The sequence below is a fragment of the Puma concolor genome, chromosome A3 (assembly GCF_028749965.1).
Source record: "Puma concolor isolate L17-30 chromosome A3, mPumCon1.1.hap2, whole genome shotgun sequence".
Classification (NCBI taxonomy): Eukaryota; Metazoa; Chordata; class Mammalia; order Carnivora; family Felidae; genus Puma; species Puma concolor.
Genome location: NC_141669.1, coordinates 61,972,300 through 61,989,980, shown reverse-complemented (window position 1 = coordinate 61,989,980; position 17,681 = coordinate 61,972,300). Strand labels below are relative to the sequence as shown.

At 39.5% G+C, this 17,681-nt stretch overlaps 1 protein-coding gene across 7 annotated transcripts in view; it reads left to right on the top strand.

The window, feature by feature from the left end:
- The first annotated feature begins 3,289 nt into the window (after positions 1-3,289).
- SANBR (SANT and BTB domain regulator of CSR) overlaps positions 3,290-17,681 on the top strand; it is a 65,349-nt gene continuing 50,957 nt past the window's right edge. For 2 of the 7 annotated variants that reach the window (XR_015249200.1, XM_086701035.1), the window contains exons 1-3: positions 3,290-3,444; positions 7,167-7,325; positions 17,008-17,194. Coding sequence is in view for 4 of the 7 variants with exons in the window: in XM_086701035.1 (XP_086557161.1) it covers positions 7,176-7,325; positions 17,008-17,194 (337 nt within the window). In the remaining 3 variants the exon portion in view is untranslated. Of the gene's footprint in view, positions 3,445-7,166; positions 7,326-16,509; positions 16,530-17,007; positions 17,195-17,681 lie in introns of those variants that run through there. The other 5 variants (XM_025932203.2, XM_086701033.1, XM_086701034.1 and 2 more) reach the window with 4 other exon arrangements.

Below are 17,681 nucleotides of genomic sequence, written 5' to 3'. Positions count from 1 at the left end.
AGTCTAGGGCCTGTTAGGCAGCTTCTCTTCACAAGGTAATTAAATTCAAGGCCAAGGTGCCTTCTATGTTACTGCTCTAAAAAATCTCGAGTCCTTTTTTTATTTTTAAAGTAACATTTACTTTTTAAAGTTTATTTATTTTGAGAGAGAGAGAGCATGCTTGCATGAGGGGCAGAGAGAAAATCCCAAGCAAGCTCCACACTCAGTGCTGAGACTGATGCGGGCCTAAACCCACAAACCATGAGATCATGACCTGAGCTGAAATCAAGAGTCAGACACAACTGACTGAGCCACCCAGGCGCCCCTCTCATGGTTTTCTAATCCTCATGGTTTAAACTGGCTCACCACCATCACAACTGAGTTCAGGACTAGGAGAAAGAAAGTCAAGGGCAAGTAAGAGAAGCAAACAGCTTCTCTTTAAGAATTTACCTAACTAGGTGCACCTGGGTGGCTCAGTCGGTTAAGCGTCCCACTTCGGATCAGGTCATGATCTCACAGTTCCTGAGTTTGAGCCCCGTGTCAGGATCTGTGCTGGCTACTCAGAGACTGGAGCCTGCTTCGGATTTGGATTCTGTGTCTCCCTCTCTCTCTGCCTCTTCCCCGCTCAGGCACGCTGTCTCTCTCTCTCTCTCTCAAAAATAAACATTAAAAAAAGTATTTACCTAATTAAATACAGAGCTTGCCTAACTTCCGTGTCTCTGTGGAATAAATATAGTAAAAGATTTGATAGTAAAAATAGCAAAAAGTCAGAGTTGATACAATTAGAAAAAACTGACAGCCACTCAATCATCAGATCTCATTATAGTAATTTACCCATTTGAATAGAGCTTTATTTTTTCTGTCCTTTCTAACATTTAGTTTTAGTCCTCAGACTAGACACATTGTGAGTGAAAATTAAAAGTAATTGACATGGAAGCACCTGAGTGGCTTCGTTGGTTAGGCCTCTGGCTTGGGCTCAGGTCATGATCTCACAGTTAGTGGGTTCAAGCCCCACATTGGGCTCTCTGCTGTCAGCACAGAGCCAGCTTTAGATCCTCTGTCTCCCTTTCTGCCCTCCTGCCCCCCCCCAACATTAAAACATATTTATAAAAAATAAAAATTAAAAAAGTAATTGACATGGGGGGGGCACCTGGGTGGCTCAGACCATTAAGCATCCGACTCTTGATTTCCTCTCTTGATTTCCTCTCAGGTTGTGATCTCACCATTTGGTTCATGAGTTCTAGCCCCATAATGGGCTCTTCCCTGACAATGCAGAGCCTGCTTGGGATTCTCTCTCTCTCTCTCTCTCTCAAAATAAATTTTAAAAAAAGTAATTGATGGCACAAAAACAGACACCCAGATCAATGGAACAGAATAGAGAACCCAGAAATGGACCCACAAACATATGGCCAACTAATCTTTGACAAAGCAGGAAAGAATATCCAATGGAATAAAGACAGTCTCTTCAGCAAGTGGTGCTGGGAAAACTGGACAGCGACATGCAGAAGAATGAACCTGGACCACTTTCTTACACCATACACAAAAAATAAACTCAAAATGGATAAAAGACATAAATGTAAGACAGGAAGCCATCAAAATCCTCAAGGAGAAAGCAGGCAAAAACCTCTTTGATCTTGGCCGCAACAACTTCTTACTCAACACGTCTTCAGAGGCAAGGGAAACAAAAGGAAACATGAACTATTGGGACCTCATCAAAATAAAAAGCTTTTGCACAACGAAGGAAACAATCAACAAAACTAAAAGGCATCCGACAGAATGGGAGAAGATATTTGCAAATGACATACCAGATAAAGGGTTAGTATCCAAAATCTATAAGGAACTTATCAAACTCAACACCAAAAAAACAAATAATTCAGTGAAGAAATGGGCAAAAGACGTGAATAGACACTTCTCCAAAGAAGACATCCAGGTAGCCAACCAAACATGAAAAATGTTCAACATCACTCATCATCAGGGAAATACCAATCAAAACCACAATGAGATACCACCTCCCACCTGTCAGAATGGCTAACATGAACAGCTCAGGCAACAACAGATGTTGGCAAGGATGAGGAGAAAGAGGATCTCTTTTGCATTGCTGGTGGGAATGCAAGCTGATGCAGCCACTCTGGAAAACAGTATGGAGGTTCCTCAAAAATTAAAAATAGAACTATCCCACAACCCAGCAATTGCACTACCAGATATTTATCCAAGGGATACAGAAATGCTGTTTTACAGGGACACATGCACCCCGATGTTCATAGCAGCAGTATCAACAATAGCCAGGGTATGGAAAGACCCCAACTGTCCATCAATGGATGAATGGATAAAGAAGAGGTGGTATATATATATACAATGGAGTATTACTCAGCAAGCAAAAAGAATGAAATCTTGTCATTTGTAACTACGTGGATGGAACTAGAGGGTATTATGCTAAGCGAAATTAGTCAGAGAAAGACAAATATCATATGACTTCACTCATATGAGGACTTTAAGACACAGAACAGATGAACATAAGGGAAGGGAAGCAAAAATAATAAAAAACAGGGAGGGGGACAAAACATTAAGAGACTCTTAAATATGGAGAACAAACAGGGTTACTGGAGGGGTTATGGGGGGGGGGTGGGCTAAATGGGTAAGGGGCATTCAGGAATCTGCTCCTGAAATCATTGTTGCACTATATGCTAATTTGGATTGAAATTTAAAAAATAAAATTAAAAAAAGTAATTGACACATAGTAGTATTTACCCTACAAGACTGAGACTTATATATCTTACTTGTTTCCCAGTAATAGTAGTTACCACAGTAACACATGTGGAACCTATCAATGTGAATGAACACTGAATTTCTAACCCAGAGCTATTTACGTTTTTCAAGAGATGCCTCCTGATAATAATGACAACCCTTCACCCAAGATACTTCTTGTGTCCTTCTAAATGATACAACTTTACCATTCTACCTAACCTAAGCACCTATACCAAAGTGACCTATACCGCCAACTATTTCATCCATGGTTGATCCGAGTTCTTTTATCTCCCTTGTTCCTATTTCCTCTAGAGTCAAGAGTTGGTCACTTAAGATCCGGTCGGGAGGATCTGGTTGCTAAGAAACAAGACGCTGGGGGGTGAAGACGCTGCACTGCGACAAGCCCAGGAGTGAAAGCGAGAGGGGGAAGGGAAAGGCAAAGGCACTGGGCTGCGGCCGCTAGCTGCAGCCGCTTCTCTGGCCACCCGTCCCAGCCCTGCAGGAGCTAGTTGTTCATTGGTTCCGCCGCTGTAGCGCTGGCCTGTGATTGGTTGGACGGCGTGGGGGCCGGCGGTACCCTGCGAGCAGGAGGGGCGATGCGTGTGAGTACCGTGGCCATGCTTGCAGGCCGGGTAGCTGGAGCTTAATGGCGCGAGGACAGTCTGTGCCGGCCGCTGCAGGTGACAAAGGCGTAGTGAGGGCCACCACGGCCCCGAGCAGGTGAGCGAGACGTCGAGGGGCCTGGGGGGGGGGGGGGGGGCGGGAAGTGCGGCAAGGGGCGGTACCGTTGGCAGTCAGCGGCTTCACGCCGCGGCCTCCTCCTCCGCCCGGCCGGGCCGGGGTCCCGTTCGCCCAAGCGCCCCCGAACGTCCGTCCCCACGCCCAGCCTGCAGCCCGCCGGCCTTCCCAGCCCTAGGTCCCTGCTGCCTGTCCCTGCTGCACCACCAGCAGAGGGAACCCCGGTGTCCGTACGCCGGGCCGCGCCCTGTGTCTGCCAGCATCTTCCCTCAGCCTTGCCCCCCTGCCCGGCGCCTTTGTCAGTCCCCAACCCGCTCCACGCCCGGGGAGTTTCTACCCCTACGGGAATGGCGGGGACACCAAAGGCTGGGGAACTCTGAGGACGCTTCTCGCAGTGAGGTCTGCGCCCAAGGTTTGCACGGCTTTGATCTATTTATCCTGGGTTGCAGATGTGATTTTTTCGTTCACGGTGAAAGCCAACTGCCTCGGTTCTCGTTTGTGGTCAGGAAGCGTGGACACAAGGCTTCTCCCCTGGAGCAGGATGACTCTGTTCTCTCCCGATCTCAGTTACGTCAAAGGCCTTTGACCTACCTACCCTACCGGCCCCTTCGTTTAGCGTCTTTCCTCTACCTAAGGAAAAAGGCTTTGTCTACAAAAGCCTTTTTCTATTCGGAAAAAAAAAAAAAAAAAAATCAGATGCCAGTGGTGGACTTCCATTTGGTCTTAATTAATTAGATTAGTTTTATTAAAACATTTAAATAAACCAAGATTGTGGGAATGGGGTGGTGGGAGTAGGACACGAAGAGTTCTTAAAAAGTGTAGTGCATTAAATAGAATGTTTATTTCTGGTAAATAACACGTTTGACCTTAAGCATTAATTAACATTAAAAAAATAATTTATTGGGGCGCCTGGGTGGCTCAGTCGGTTAGGCGGCCGACTTCGGCTCAGGTCATGATCTTGCGGTCCGTGAGTTCTAGCCCCGCGTCGGGCTCTGTGCTGACAGCTCAGAGCCTGGAGCCTGCTTCATATTCTGTGTCTCCCTCTCTCTGACCCTCCCCTGTTCATGCTCTGTCTCTCGCTGTCTCAAAAATAAATAAACGTTAAAAAAAAATTAAAAAAAAATAATTTATCATGAATGGGACTAGATTTAGTAGTAGTGTAATTTGAACTTCAAGTTTTTTCTTATTGCCAGTTTTTGATAAGTCTGTACTTTTCTTTCCAGAATGTAGTGCACTATGACAGCTATTCCAAGAGAATTTATGAGAATATCGTGTATGTTATAAATGAATATTACATGTGAAATATATACAAAAAATTTTAAGTATTTGATATGGACAGTATTTTTAATTAGCTAACAAGTGCCAGCACTTTGCAGGCCACAATAAATATTTTAGAACTTTCAAATGAATATTTTTGAAAGTGAAGGAAAAAAAAAAAGCACCCAAATCCTTGCCCTGAATTGTGGATTAGACTGTTTTCTACTGAGGTCCAAACAAATTATAATGAAATACTCTATGTTCTTTTTTTTTTTTTAATTTTTTTTTCCACGTTTTTATTTATTTATGGGACAGACAGAGACAGAGCATGAACGGGGGAGGGGCAGAGAGAGAGGGAGACACAGAATCGGAAACAGGCTCCAGGCTCCCAGCCATCAGCCCAGAGCCTGACGCGGGGCTCGAACTCACGGACCGTGAGATGGTGACCTGGCTGAAGTCGGACGCTTAACCGACTGCGCCACCCAGGCGCCCCTGAAATACTTTATGTTCTAACATACATTTCAAATTGTGTGGTATGAAAAGTGACGATGTGCTAGGCATACAAGCGGAGAACAATAAAGCTTTGTAAAATCTATGTTCACCTGGGCTCAAAGAAGTGTTTTACAATTATTAAACTGCAGTTAGCCCTTGAAAATGCAGGGGTTGGAGTGTTGACCACCTTCAGTCGAAAATACTCATGTTAACTTTCAACTCCCTCACAACTTAAGCACTAATAGCATACTGTTGACCACAAACCTTACTGATAACATAGTCTATTAACACGTATTTTGTATATAATATACTGTATTCTCACAATAAAGAAAACTAAAGACAAGAAAATGTTATTAAGAAAATCATAAGGTCAACTGGGACGTTTGGGTGGCTCAGTTGGTTAAGTGACTTCAGCTCAGGTCATGATCTTGCAGTTTATGAATTCAGGCCCTGCGTCAGGCTCTGTGCTGACAGCTTGGAGCCTGGAGCCTGCTCTTGATTCTGTGTCTCCCTCTCTCTCTCTGCTCACGCTCTGTCTCTCTCTGTTGCAAAAATAAATAAACATTTAAAAAAAGAAAATCATAAGGAAGAGCAAATACATTTATAGTCCAGTATTGTACTGAAGGAAGTCTGAGTGTAAGTGGATCAGTACACTCAAACCTGTACTGTTCAAGGGCCAGTTGTACTCAATAAATAACAATTATTATGTGTGTTCTTCCTCTGCTCCTCCATGGCTCCCCTGTGCTTTGGTTCTCAGCAAATGATATTAAAATTACCTGTTTGTCTGCTAATATCCCTCACCAGACCATAAATTCCTTGAGGATAGGGACCATGCCATATTTATTTTTGTATCCACAATGCTTGGCACATAGTTGAATCTCACTAAATGTTTATTGAACTACATTTATTTGGGAAGCTTTCTAGAGCCCTTTTTCTTGGTGATTCTATTGCTTGAAGATCTTGGACTCCCTTGGTCACTGGACATGTCATTCAAGGGCTCCTGGACTGAATTAGAGGATGCGATGGGAGGACAGATGGGTGGGGAGCCAGGTGAAGAAGCAAGGGAAGCCTCCACGGGGCAGGAGTGACTGCGTACGTGCGTGTAGGTGCTTTTTATATTTGAGTGGCGGGGTGTGTTTGGATGTGTGTAAGGATTAAGCCTTATTAGGCCAATTGTCATGTTTTTCCTGAAGACAAGAACACTCCAAAAACTCAAATTTCTAGAAATAATACTAGTTACAATTGTTGCTATAATCTTCCCACAATTTATAGCTAATAATCACATAGCATAATAACAATGATTATGCTTATCCTATCGTGTCAGATTAACTTGTTTTTAAATTTCATTTGATTACATTAGTAAAATTTAAATATACTCAGTCTTCATTGTTTGTAGGATGGACATTCACTCACAAAAGAATAAAGGAAATATTGCTTAGGACTAGAATGAAATTATAATTCTTTTAATGAGCTTTATTTTTTTGTTTGTGTGTGTTTGTGTTTTATTTGGTTTTTTTTTTACAGTTAAACTCCACCATCTGTGAATTGCCAATCAATGTACAAATAAGGCACACTTATGGATTTTTTTTAAGGAAGATATATTGTATTCAACTTTCCCCCCTAGTGTTTTATTATGAAAAATTTTAAACATATAGCAAAGTCAAAAGAATGTTATAGTGAACACCTGTACACCCACCACTTCTACTACCATTAATATTTTATTATACTTTTTTAATCACATAATTTATCCATCTGTCCATCCACCAATCCATAATATTGAAATGCTATAATATTTGAAGAGATTTGAGCCGTATATTCCATGTGTATTTTAGGTCACTTTTATTCTTCCTTTATAGGTAGCATATAATTCTTAGGAATAAATTGTAACTGATTTATAATGTCCTAAAAACACTTGGATTTCATATGTAAATAAATCTATTTGTCTTTATTTCTAGTTCCAAAAGATGAGTCGTGGATATTCAGAGAACAACAATTTCTTGAACAATAACAACCAAATGGTGTTGGACATGATCCTTTATCCATTAATTGGAATCCATCAGACCATCAACTGGGAAACTGTGGCAAGGCTTGTACCTGGGTTAACACCCAAAGAGGTAAATAACCATCCTCTAGATAGCTCCTGGAAAAATCAGAAAAAGTGACCAATTTAAAGAAACAGCTAGTGGGGCACAGTCAGTTAAGCATCTCACTCTTGATTTTGGCTCAGGTCATGATCTCACGGTTGGTGAGTTTGAGCCTGGTTTGTGAGTTGGAGCCTGGTTCATGAGTTTAAGCCCCATGTGGGGCTCCACAGCACTGACAGTGCAGAGCTTGCTTCATATCCTCTGTCCCCCTCTTTCTGCCCCTCCCCTGCTCACACATCAGCTTGCTCGCTCACTCTCTCTCACTCTCAAAAATAAATAAACTCGGGGTGCCTGGGTGGCTCAGTCGGTTAAGTGTCTGACTTCAGCTTGGGTCATGATCTCACAGTTCGTTAGTTCGAGCTCCGCGTCAGGCTCTGTGCAGACAGCTCGGAGCCTGGAGCCTGCTTCTGATTCTGTGTTTTCCTCTCTCTGCTCCTCCCCCACTCATGCACAAGCTCTGTCTCTCAAAATAAATAAACATTAAAGCCTTTAAATAAATAAATACATACATAAATAAATACGTAAACTTAAAAAAAGAAGAAATGCTACTCCTGAAATAATTGTTGTACTATATGCTAACTTGGGTGTAAATTAAAAAAACAAACAAAAATTTAAAAAAAGAAAGAAATGGCTACTAAGAGAAAAACATTTGAATTTTACATTTGAAATTTACATATGTGTGAATACTGAATGTGCATATGATATGATTTGACTAGATACAAACTGCATAAATTATTATTTATGTACATTACCCAAACACCTGGTACATTAACCCACCTGGTATGTTTAAATTCAACCAATTGTTTATGTAACAACTGAAAGTTCACTAATACATAAATTTAAGTAACAAAACTGTTACTGGAAAATTATGGGTAGATAAAATTTTTGTAAATCAAGTCATATGTTATTAAATCCCTAATGCTATGCTTCTCAAATTTGAGTGATGGACAGATCTTTTTAAAGGAAAACCTTGAGAACTCCCAATGTTGACTTAAAGTATTTTTTTAATGTTTATTTTCTTTATTCTGAGAGAGCATGAGCAGGGGAGTTGTAAACACACCTATACACCCATAAACCAAATTTGCATATTATAGACACAAGTGAGAACTAAAAACAACACAATTCAAACTAAAATGGTTAGCTAGGGGTGCCTTGGTGGCCCAGCTGGTTGAGCATCCAGCTTGATTTTGGCTCAGGTCGTGATTCCAGGGTTGTGGATCCAACCCCTCATCAGGCTCCACCCTGAGCATGGAGCGTGCTTGGTATTTTCTCTCTCTCCCTCTGCCCCTCTCCCCTGCTCATGCTCTTTGTCTCTAAAAATAAAAAAAAATGGGGTCCCCTGGGTGGCTCAGTTGGTAGACTCCCGACTTCAGCTCAGGTCATGATCTCACAGTATGTGGGTTCAAGCCCTGTATCCAGCGCTGAGCCTTCTTGGGATTCTCCTCCCTCTGCCCCTTCCCCTCTCACGCTTGTGTTCTCTCTCTCTCTCTCTCTCTCTCTCTCTCTCTCTCTCAAAATAAGTAAAGAAACCTTTAAAAAAATAAAAATAATAATGGTTACCTAATGTGGTAAAGTAATAGTGTTTTGCTGAAATTGAATTGCTGATTACAAGGCAAATATTGTGTGATCTGTCATGGCACAAAATATTTTGCATTTAGCTTATATTGCCTTGTACCTTTCAAAGACTTCATCCTTCCTCCACTTTTCTCTCTTTAACCTCCTATGAAGACTTACATTGCACCATGACATTACTAGCCTTCCCCTGACACCACTGCCTCCCTCCTCTATCAAGTCCCTTCCCTATCTTATCCTTTTAAAAATTAACCTTAGTTGGGGTGCCTGGGTGGCTCAGTTGGTTAAGCATCTGACTTGATGATTCTCATGGTTTGTGAGTACAAGCCCCACATCGGGCTCTGCACTGATACTGCAGAGCCTGCCAGGGATTCTTTCTCTCTCCCTCTCCTGCTGCCCCTCCCCCACTCACACTCTCTCTCTGTCTCTCTCAAAATAAATAAATAAACTTAAAAAAAATTTACCTTAGACAATTGAAGTATTTCTTAGTACAACTTAATTATAAACAGAAAAGCAAATAGGCACTGAAATACTCTGTTATCCTGATGATTTAGATGATTTTATTTTATGCTGAGAATCAAAACTTAAAATCTAAACATTCTTATAGAGAACTCTTTGATTTCTAGTAATTTATCCATGAACCCTAGTTTGAGAACATTGACCTCGGAATTTCTGCTGTTAATAGGAATCCTAAAGTAGGTGAATCATCTCAGAGTTTTCTAAAAGTAGAAATGACATTAGTGATTTTCCCCAATAAATTTTAAGCGTATTCACCATTGCCCTGCTCCGTCATATACACTCAGTAAATACTTGTGGAATCAGTGAATGAACCAAGTTCCACCATCTTCTTTTGCAGCTGAGAAAACCAGTACCCACAAGAAATTACTTGCCCTCAGTTATGTTATAGGTCTTTGTGAAATGATAAGGGAGTTTATTTATTTTTTACGTTTATTTATTCTAAGAGACATTGAGAGAGAGAATCAGTGGAGGAAGGGCAGAGGGAGAGGGGGACAGAGGATCTGAAGTGGGCTCTGTGCTGACAACAGAGAGCCCGATGCGGGGCTTGAACTCATGCACTGTGAGATCATGACCTGACCTGAAGTCAGACACTCAATCAACTGAGCCACCAGGCACCCAGGAATTTATATTTTAGTGCATAGTATCATTCCCTAATTTATACTTTTCAAACCTTCTGGTTAAGTTTTTAAACATGTTAACTTTTAAAATGGGACAAACCTGTGAAGTCAACTACTGTTCTAACTTTTTATTGTGAATATCTTCAAACGTATAGAAAAGTTGAAAGAATAGTACTACACCCCTCTATTCTAATATATATGCCCTAATTGCTTGATCCCTTTATGTAATTTTTTTCCTGTGGTATTTAATAGTAAGCTTCAGGCACTGTGACACTTTACCCCATAGACTACAGTGTACATCTCCTTAAAAATAGACATGGGACACCTGGGTGGCTCAATCTGTTCAGCATCCCACTTTTGATTTCCGCTCGGATCATGTCTCATGGTTCATTGCATCCAGCCCCACGTCGGGCTCTGCACTAGCAGCATAGAGCTTATTTGGAATTCTCTGTCCCTCTCTCTCTGCCCCTTCTACGCTTATGCTCTCTGCCTCTGAAAGAAACATTAAAAAAAAATGACATTATTTTATAACCGTGGTACCATGGTCAAACCCAAGAAAATTAACAATAACTCTGTGATATCACCAAATATTCACTGTGTATTCAAATTCACTGAATTGTTGAATTATTTTAACTAAAATACAACTAAACGTGAATCAGATTATTTTTAAGTAGTGTTATTTTAATACTTGCTTATTTTTGAGAGAGAGAGAGAGGGCAAGGAAGGGGTAGAGAGATAGGGAAACAGAATCCGAAGCAGGCTCCCCGCTGCCAGCACAGAGCCCCATGCAGGGTTTAAACCCACAAACCATGAGATAATGACCTGAGCTGAAATCCAGAGTCAGACACTCAACTGACTGAGCCACCCAGGCACACCTAAGTAGTGTTAATGTGTTTTTAAATTTTTGTTTAATGTTTATTTATTTTTGAGAGATAGAGCGTGCAGGCAGGGGAGGGGCAGAGAGAGAGGGAGACACAGAATCAGAAGCAGGCTCTAGGCTCTGAGCTCTCAGCACAGAGCCCGACATGAGGCTCGAACTCACGAGCTGTGAGATCATAACCTGAGCCGAAGTCGGCCACTTAACCAACTGAGCCACCCAGGTGCCCCAGTAGTGTTAATTTTTTAGTAACTTTTTTATTACTAAACAAAACACGTCCTTAAAGAACACACACAGGCACAAAGGAAATAAGTGAAAAATCAGAATGATAAATCTGGCCCTATCTAAAGTAAGTTGTTAACACCTTGATTATATCCTTCCAGATACTTTTCTATATACAGAAAAATTCTTCAGGTGGATATACAACAAATGTATTGTTTGGCTGCTTGCTTTTTCATTCAGCATATCGTAATCATCTTTATATATCAGTTAATAGACTTCTGCAGCATTTGAGCTATGAGCTATAATAATTTATTAAACCAGTCCCTTTTGTCCCTTTAGTCCCTAGGCTATCTAACATAGTTAGAAATATGTTATTCTTTTCTTTTTTTTTTTTTTTTTTTTATGTTTTTTATTTATTTTTGGGACAGAGAGAGACAGAGCATGAACGGGGGAGGGGCAGAGAGAGAGGGAGACACAGAATCGGAAACAGGCTCCAGGCTCCGAGCCATCAGCCCAGAGCCTGACGCGGGGCTCGAACTCCCGGACCGCGAGATCGTGACCTGGCTGAAGTCGGACGCTTAACCGACTGCGCCACCCAGGCGCCCCTGTTATTCTTTTCTTAAGGCTTTTGTTACATATTGCCCTCTAGAAGGGCCATCCATGTTATATTCCAATCAACATAGCTGAATACTTGATCCCTGCACTTTCTATGTCACATATTATTTATGTGTATATGTCTTTTCAAAATTCCCATTTTTAAAAAAAAATTTTTTAGATGTTTATTTTTGAGACAGAGCGAGGGACAGAGTGCAAGCAGTGGAGGGGCAGACAGAGGGAGACACAGAATCTGAAGCAGGCTCCAGGCTCAGAGCTGTCAGCACAGAGCCTGACGCCGGGCTCAAACTCATGAAACGTGAGATCATGACCTAAGCCGAAGTTGGATGCTTAAACAACTGAGCCACTCAGGCGCCCCTCAAAATTCTCATTTTAAAAAAAATGTGTATTTATTTATTTATTTATTTATTTTAATGTTTATTTATTTTTGAGACAGAGACAGAGCATGAACAGGGGAGGGGCAGAGAGAGAGGGAGACACAGAATCTGAAACAGGCTCCAGGCTCTGAGCTGTCAGCACAGAGCCCGACGCAGGGCTCGAACTCATGGACCATGAGATCATGACCTGAGCTAAAGTTGGACGCTTAACCGACCAAGCCACCCAGGCGCCCCTGTTTATTTATTTTTGAGAGAGAGAGAGCACAAGTGAGGGAAGGGCAAAGAAAGAGACGTAGACACAGAATCTGAAGCAGGCTCTAGGCTCTGAGCTGTCAGCACAGAGCCAGACACAGGGCTTGAACCCACGAACCATGAGATCATGACCTGAGCTGAAGTTGGATGCTTAAGTGACTGAGCCACCCAGGCACCCCCAAAATTCTCATTTATATAATATATATATATTTTTTTAAGTTTATTTATTTATTTTGAGAGAGAGCACATTCACATGCAAGTGGGGGAGGGGCAGAGAGAGGGAAAATGAGAATCCCAAGCAGGCTCCGTGCTGTCAGTGCAGAGCCCAAGGTGAGGCTCAGACCCACGAACCACGAGATTGTGACCTGAGCAGAAATCAAGATTTGGACACCCAACTGACTGAACCACCCAGGTGCTCCATCAATTATATATGTTTTTAATAAATGTTAACTTGTTTCAGTTTTAATTTACTTTAAATCCTAAAGAGGTTGAACATTTTATATTTAATGCTATGTCCTTTTTCTATTTGTGAATTTGTTTTGTTAGTAGTTTTAAATAATGATTTTCTATGTATTAAATATATTAACCCTTGATCTAGTTATTTTTTTTGTTTGTTACCAGCCTATTAGGTTATTAATGGTAGTCTCATATACAAATGTTTACAAGTTTAAAATGTTTAATGTAAAATCTGTGAATCTTTTACTTTAATATCTGCCTTTTTTGTCCTGTTTAGAAAATCCTTCTTGGGGGCATCTGGGTGGATTAGTCAGTTAAGCATCCTACTGTTGGTTTCAGCTCAAGTCATGATCTCATGGTTCGTGGGATTGTTGCCCCCTGTTGGGCTCTGGCACTGACAGCATGGAGCCTGCTTGGGATTCTTTCTCTCTCTCTCTCTTTCTTTCTTTCTCTCCCCGGCTCACGGACATACACTTTCTCTGTCTCTTAAAATAAATAAAAGAGGGAAAAAAAAAAAAAATCCTCACCTGAAGCCATATAATAAATACGTAGTCACCTACATTTTCCTGACTACTTTTATTTTCTACTTTTAAATCTTGACTCCACATGGAGTTTATTTTAGTTTTAACGTTTTTTTTCTAATGAATAGTTAATTGTCTCCACATTTATTGAATATTTCATTCTTTATTACTGATTTGAAATTCCAACTTCAAATCTCTGGATTTACTATTCTAATCTGTTGATCTCTATCTAATCCTACTGACAGTTCTATGTTCATTTATTTTCAGTATTTTTTTTTTAATTTTTTTTTCAACGTTTTTTATTTATTTTTGGGACAGAGAGAAACAGAGCATGAACGGGGGAGGGGCAGAGAGAGAGGGAGACACAGCATCGGAAACAGGCTCCAGGCTCCGAGCCATCAGCCCAGAGCCTGACGCGGGGCTCGAACTCACGGACTGCGAGATCGTGACCTGGCTGAGTCGGACGCTTAACCGACTGCGCCACCCAGGCGCCCCGTCAATATTTTTTTAATATATGATAGACAAAAAAATATTTTTTACCTTTCCTTAATATTCTGTTATTTAATTTCCTGGATTATCGTGTTTTTTTTTTCCATTTTGACAATGATCGTGTTGGTATTTTGAAAGTGGAGAAAGGATAAATTAAGAGTTTTTATGTATCAGGTGCCTGGGTGGCTCAGTCGTTAAGCATCTGACTTCAGCTCAAGTCATGATCTAACAGTTTGTGAGTTTGAGTCCCCCATCAGGTGAGCTTATGCCCCACTTGGGTGAGCATGAGCCCCCTTTTGCTACTGGTGAGCTTGAGTCCCACTTCGGGTGAACACAAGCCCCACCTTGGGTGGAACATGAGCTGGTGAGCCCTGCTTTTCTCTCTCTCTCTCTCTCTCTCTCTCTGCCCCTCACTCACTTGCACACTCTCTCTCAAAAAAAAAAGAAAAAAAGAGTTTTTATGTTTTTAAAGATGAAATAATGCGTCCAATTTTTCCAAAGTGCACCATTTTACATTCCCACCAGTAATGTCAGTTCTAATTTCTTCATATCCTTGTCAACACTTTTATTATCTGTCTTTTTGAATACATCCCCTTATGGGTATGAAGTAATAATTCATTAAGATTTTTTTCTTTTTTCTTTTATTATGATTTTGATTTTCATTTTCCTGATGGCTAATGATGATCAGTATCCTGTCATGTGCTTATGGGCCATTTATAGATCTTCTCTAGAGGAATGTCTATTTAGATCCTTTGCCCATTTTTTAAATTAGGTTATTTATCTTTTTATTATTGAGTAGTAAGAGTTCTTAATATATTCTAGATGCAAGTCCGTTGTCAAATAATATGATTTGCAAATATTTTCTGCTATTGTCTATGTTGCCTTTTCATTTTCTTGATGGTGTCCTTTGAAACACAAAGTTTAAATTTTGAGGAGGTCTGGTTTTTCTGCTTTTTCTTTGTTGCCTGTGCTTTTAGTGTCATAGCTAAGAAACCATCACTTAGTCCAAGGTTATTTTCTCATAAGAGTTTTATAGTGTTAGCACTTATATTTAGTCTTTGCACTTATATTTAGTCTTTGATCTATTTTGAGCTAATTTTTGTGTGTGGTATAGGTAAGGGGTCCAGTCTCATTCTTTTGTATATAGATATCATGTAATTTTTGCTTAAACACAAAGAATATTTAACAATATAATTTAAATTATTTATGGTTTACTTCTTTGTTTAAGCAATCATGTGTTTATTTCAGATATTCAGAATTCATAATATTCTTATTAAGTATTAGAAATTGCTGTAAACTTTATTAAATAAGATAAATCTACATTATAGCTGTGAACTTTACCTAAAGGATATCCAAAAAACCTGTGTGTTTTTTTTTTTTTTAAGATTTTATTTTCAAGTAATCTCTACACCCAACGTGGGGCTTGAACTCACAACCCTGAGATCAAGAGTTGCATCCTCCTCTGACTGAGCCAGCCAGGTGCCCCAGGAACTTGTGTTTTATTTAAAAACCTATGGGGCGCCTGGGTGGCTCAGTCGGTTAAGCGTCTGACTTTGGCTCAGGTCATGATCTCACGGCTCGTGAGTTCGAGCCCCGCGTCAGGCTCTGTGCTGACAGCTCAGAGCCTGGAGCCTGTTTCAGATTCTGTGTCTCCCTCTCTCTCTCTCTGACCCTGCCCCGTTCATGCTCTGTCTCTGTCTGTCTCAAAAGTAAATAAATGTTAAAAAAAATTTTTTTTTTAAATTTACAAAAAATAAAAGCCTACCTATCACCTTCTCTGTGTTACAAAAACTAAATTCATTTTGTAGGAGAAATGAATTCAGTAAAACCATTTATCTTTTTTATCCTATACATGTATATGAATCTGTACATTTTTCTAATGATGTTATTTGTTTTCCTTTATTTGTCCAGACATTCATCACAACTTTTTTCAGTCTTCATATAAAAAATATTTGGTTTTTCATATATCATATTAATTATTTTTATTTAAGACTTTGTTTAAAGACATAGCATATTGATTGCATATGTCCATCTATGCATACATATTTTTTAAGTGTGTTTTTTAAAAAAATTTTTTACTTTTCAAAAGACTAAGCCTTGAACAGGCGTTTCATGTAATAGTAACCGTATAAACAATCTTTACTGAAAATAGTGCTTAATATCTAGTGGGTATTTGATAATATTTGTGTAATAAATGAGTGATGCCATGCCCAGTGCTTTATTCATTTAATATATAGACATATACATTGTATATATTTTTCTCCTTTTGCACCTCCCAGATTACTTGGTCTGCTATGGAATTTGTCATCTGTGTTGATGTTGGTGCAGATTTAAAAATGGATGCTATGGCAGTGTTGTTTGACCAAGATCCGCATTAAGGAAGGCATTTTATGCTGTGACCTAAGACACACATAGAAATGACATTTCCACGAAGGAGTACTTAGCCTAGTATGCTTAATGCACTTCCGATATTTTCTAATCTATTATGTTTTACTTTTTTTTTTTTTCCTCTTCAATTGCTGATCTGGACCTTCTAAGTTGATTTCTTGAGTAACTGATGGGTTAAGGGGAAAACACTGTGCTAGAACAAACTATGCCCAAATATGTGGCCATGACATATTACTACTGTATTTTGTGCAAGGTGAACCTCAGTGTTGGTAAGAACAAAGTCTTCATTATTTTAATAAAGAAAATCTAGTGTCACGAATTAGATTCTTTTTGGTTTGCTTTCCATTGAAGTTTAAAATTTGGTCTGATTCCTGGCGGGAACTCAGTTAATGTAAAAATAATAACCAAGTTTTTAACTAAATTATTAAAATTGTCAACTGATAATAAAAACAGACCACAGGGAAATATGGTTTATAAAGACATTCTTCATTTTCCTATAACAGCATAAACATGTTATGCCATTGGGTTAAAGTGTATTAAAAAAAAGTTCTACCCTGAATTCTTAAAAAAAAAAGTCAGAAGCTTTTGTGTATTGAAATGTGTGCTAATTTTCTAGGTATTACCCAGCAGATTAGTATTCACTCGTAAAAAATGATTATAGAAAAGTATTGTCAAATAGAAGGCCAGAAAATAATCTTATTTTTTAGTTACGAAAGACCTACATTTCCTTCCTTGATGTCATTACAGTGTGCAAAAAGGTTTGATGAACTGAGGAGCAGTGGCAGCTCACCTGTTGACAACCAATATAATCCCCTAATGGCTGCTGGAGAGAGTCCTGTGGAAACCTTAGCCACATATATCAAATCGTCACTTCTTGACATGCAGGGAGAATTTCAGGAAACTCCAGTTGGTCAAGATGCAGTTTCCAAAACAGGTAAGGTTTGAAAACAAAATATAGTGTTTATCCTTATGATAATTTTGCAACATACACATTTCAATCAACTTTATTTACTTAGAAGCTAATATAAACATTACTGAAAAAACCTATTAGTATTTGTATCTTCCTGAATTTTAGAAAATTATCTTTGCTATATTTGAAAAATGTTTTAGTATTACCATACAGGTCAAACTCTATTACCAAAAAAAGCTATTTACTATATCAAAATTTACTACTCCAGTCTGTTGGCCTAGTTATGTCATAATTTCAGAGATTTGTTGACCTATACCTTCTACTTAATTTTTTTTACTGAGGAAATGTTGCTTGTTCCTCATGTTATCTTTTTTTACAGCTATCTTTTATTGTAGTCAACAGTAGCTTCTAATACCACAGTGGCAGTGTAGAAAAGATCTTTTCTGCAATTATGTTGGAAATATTTACTGATTTTAGAAATCCTGAGTGTAGTAAATAATTTGAACCTCAG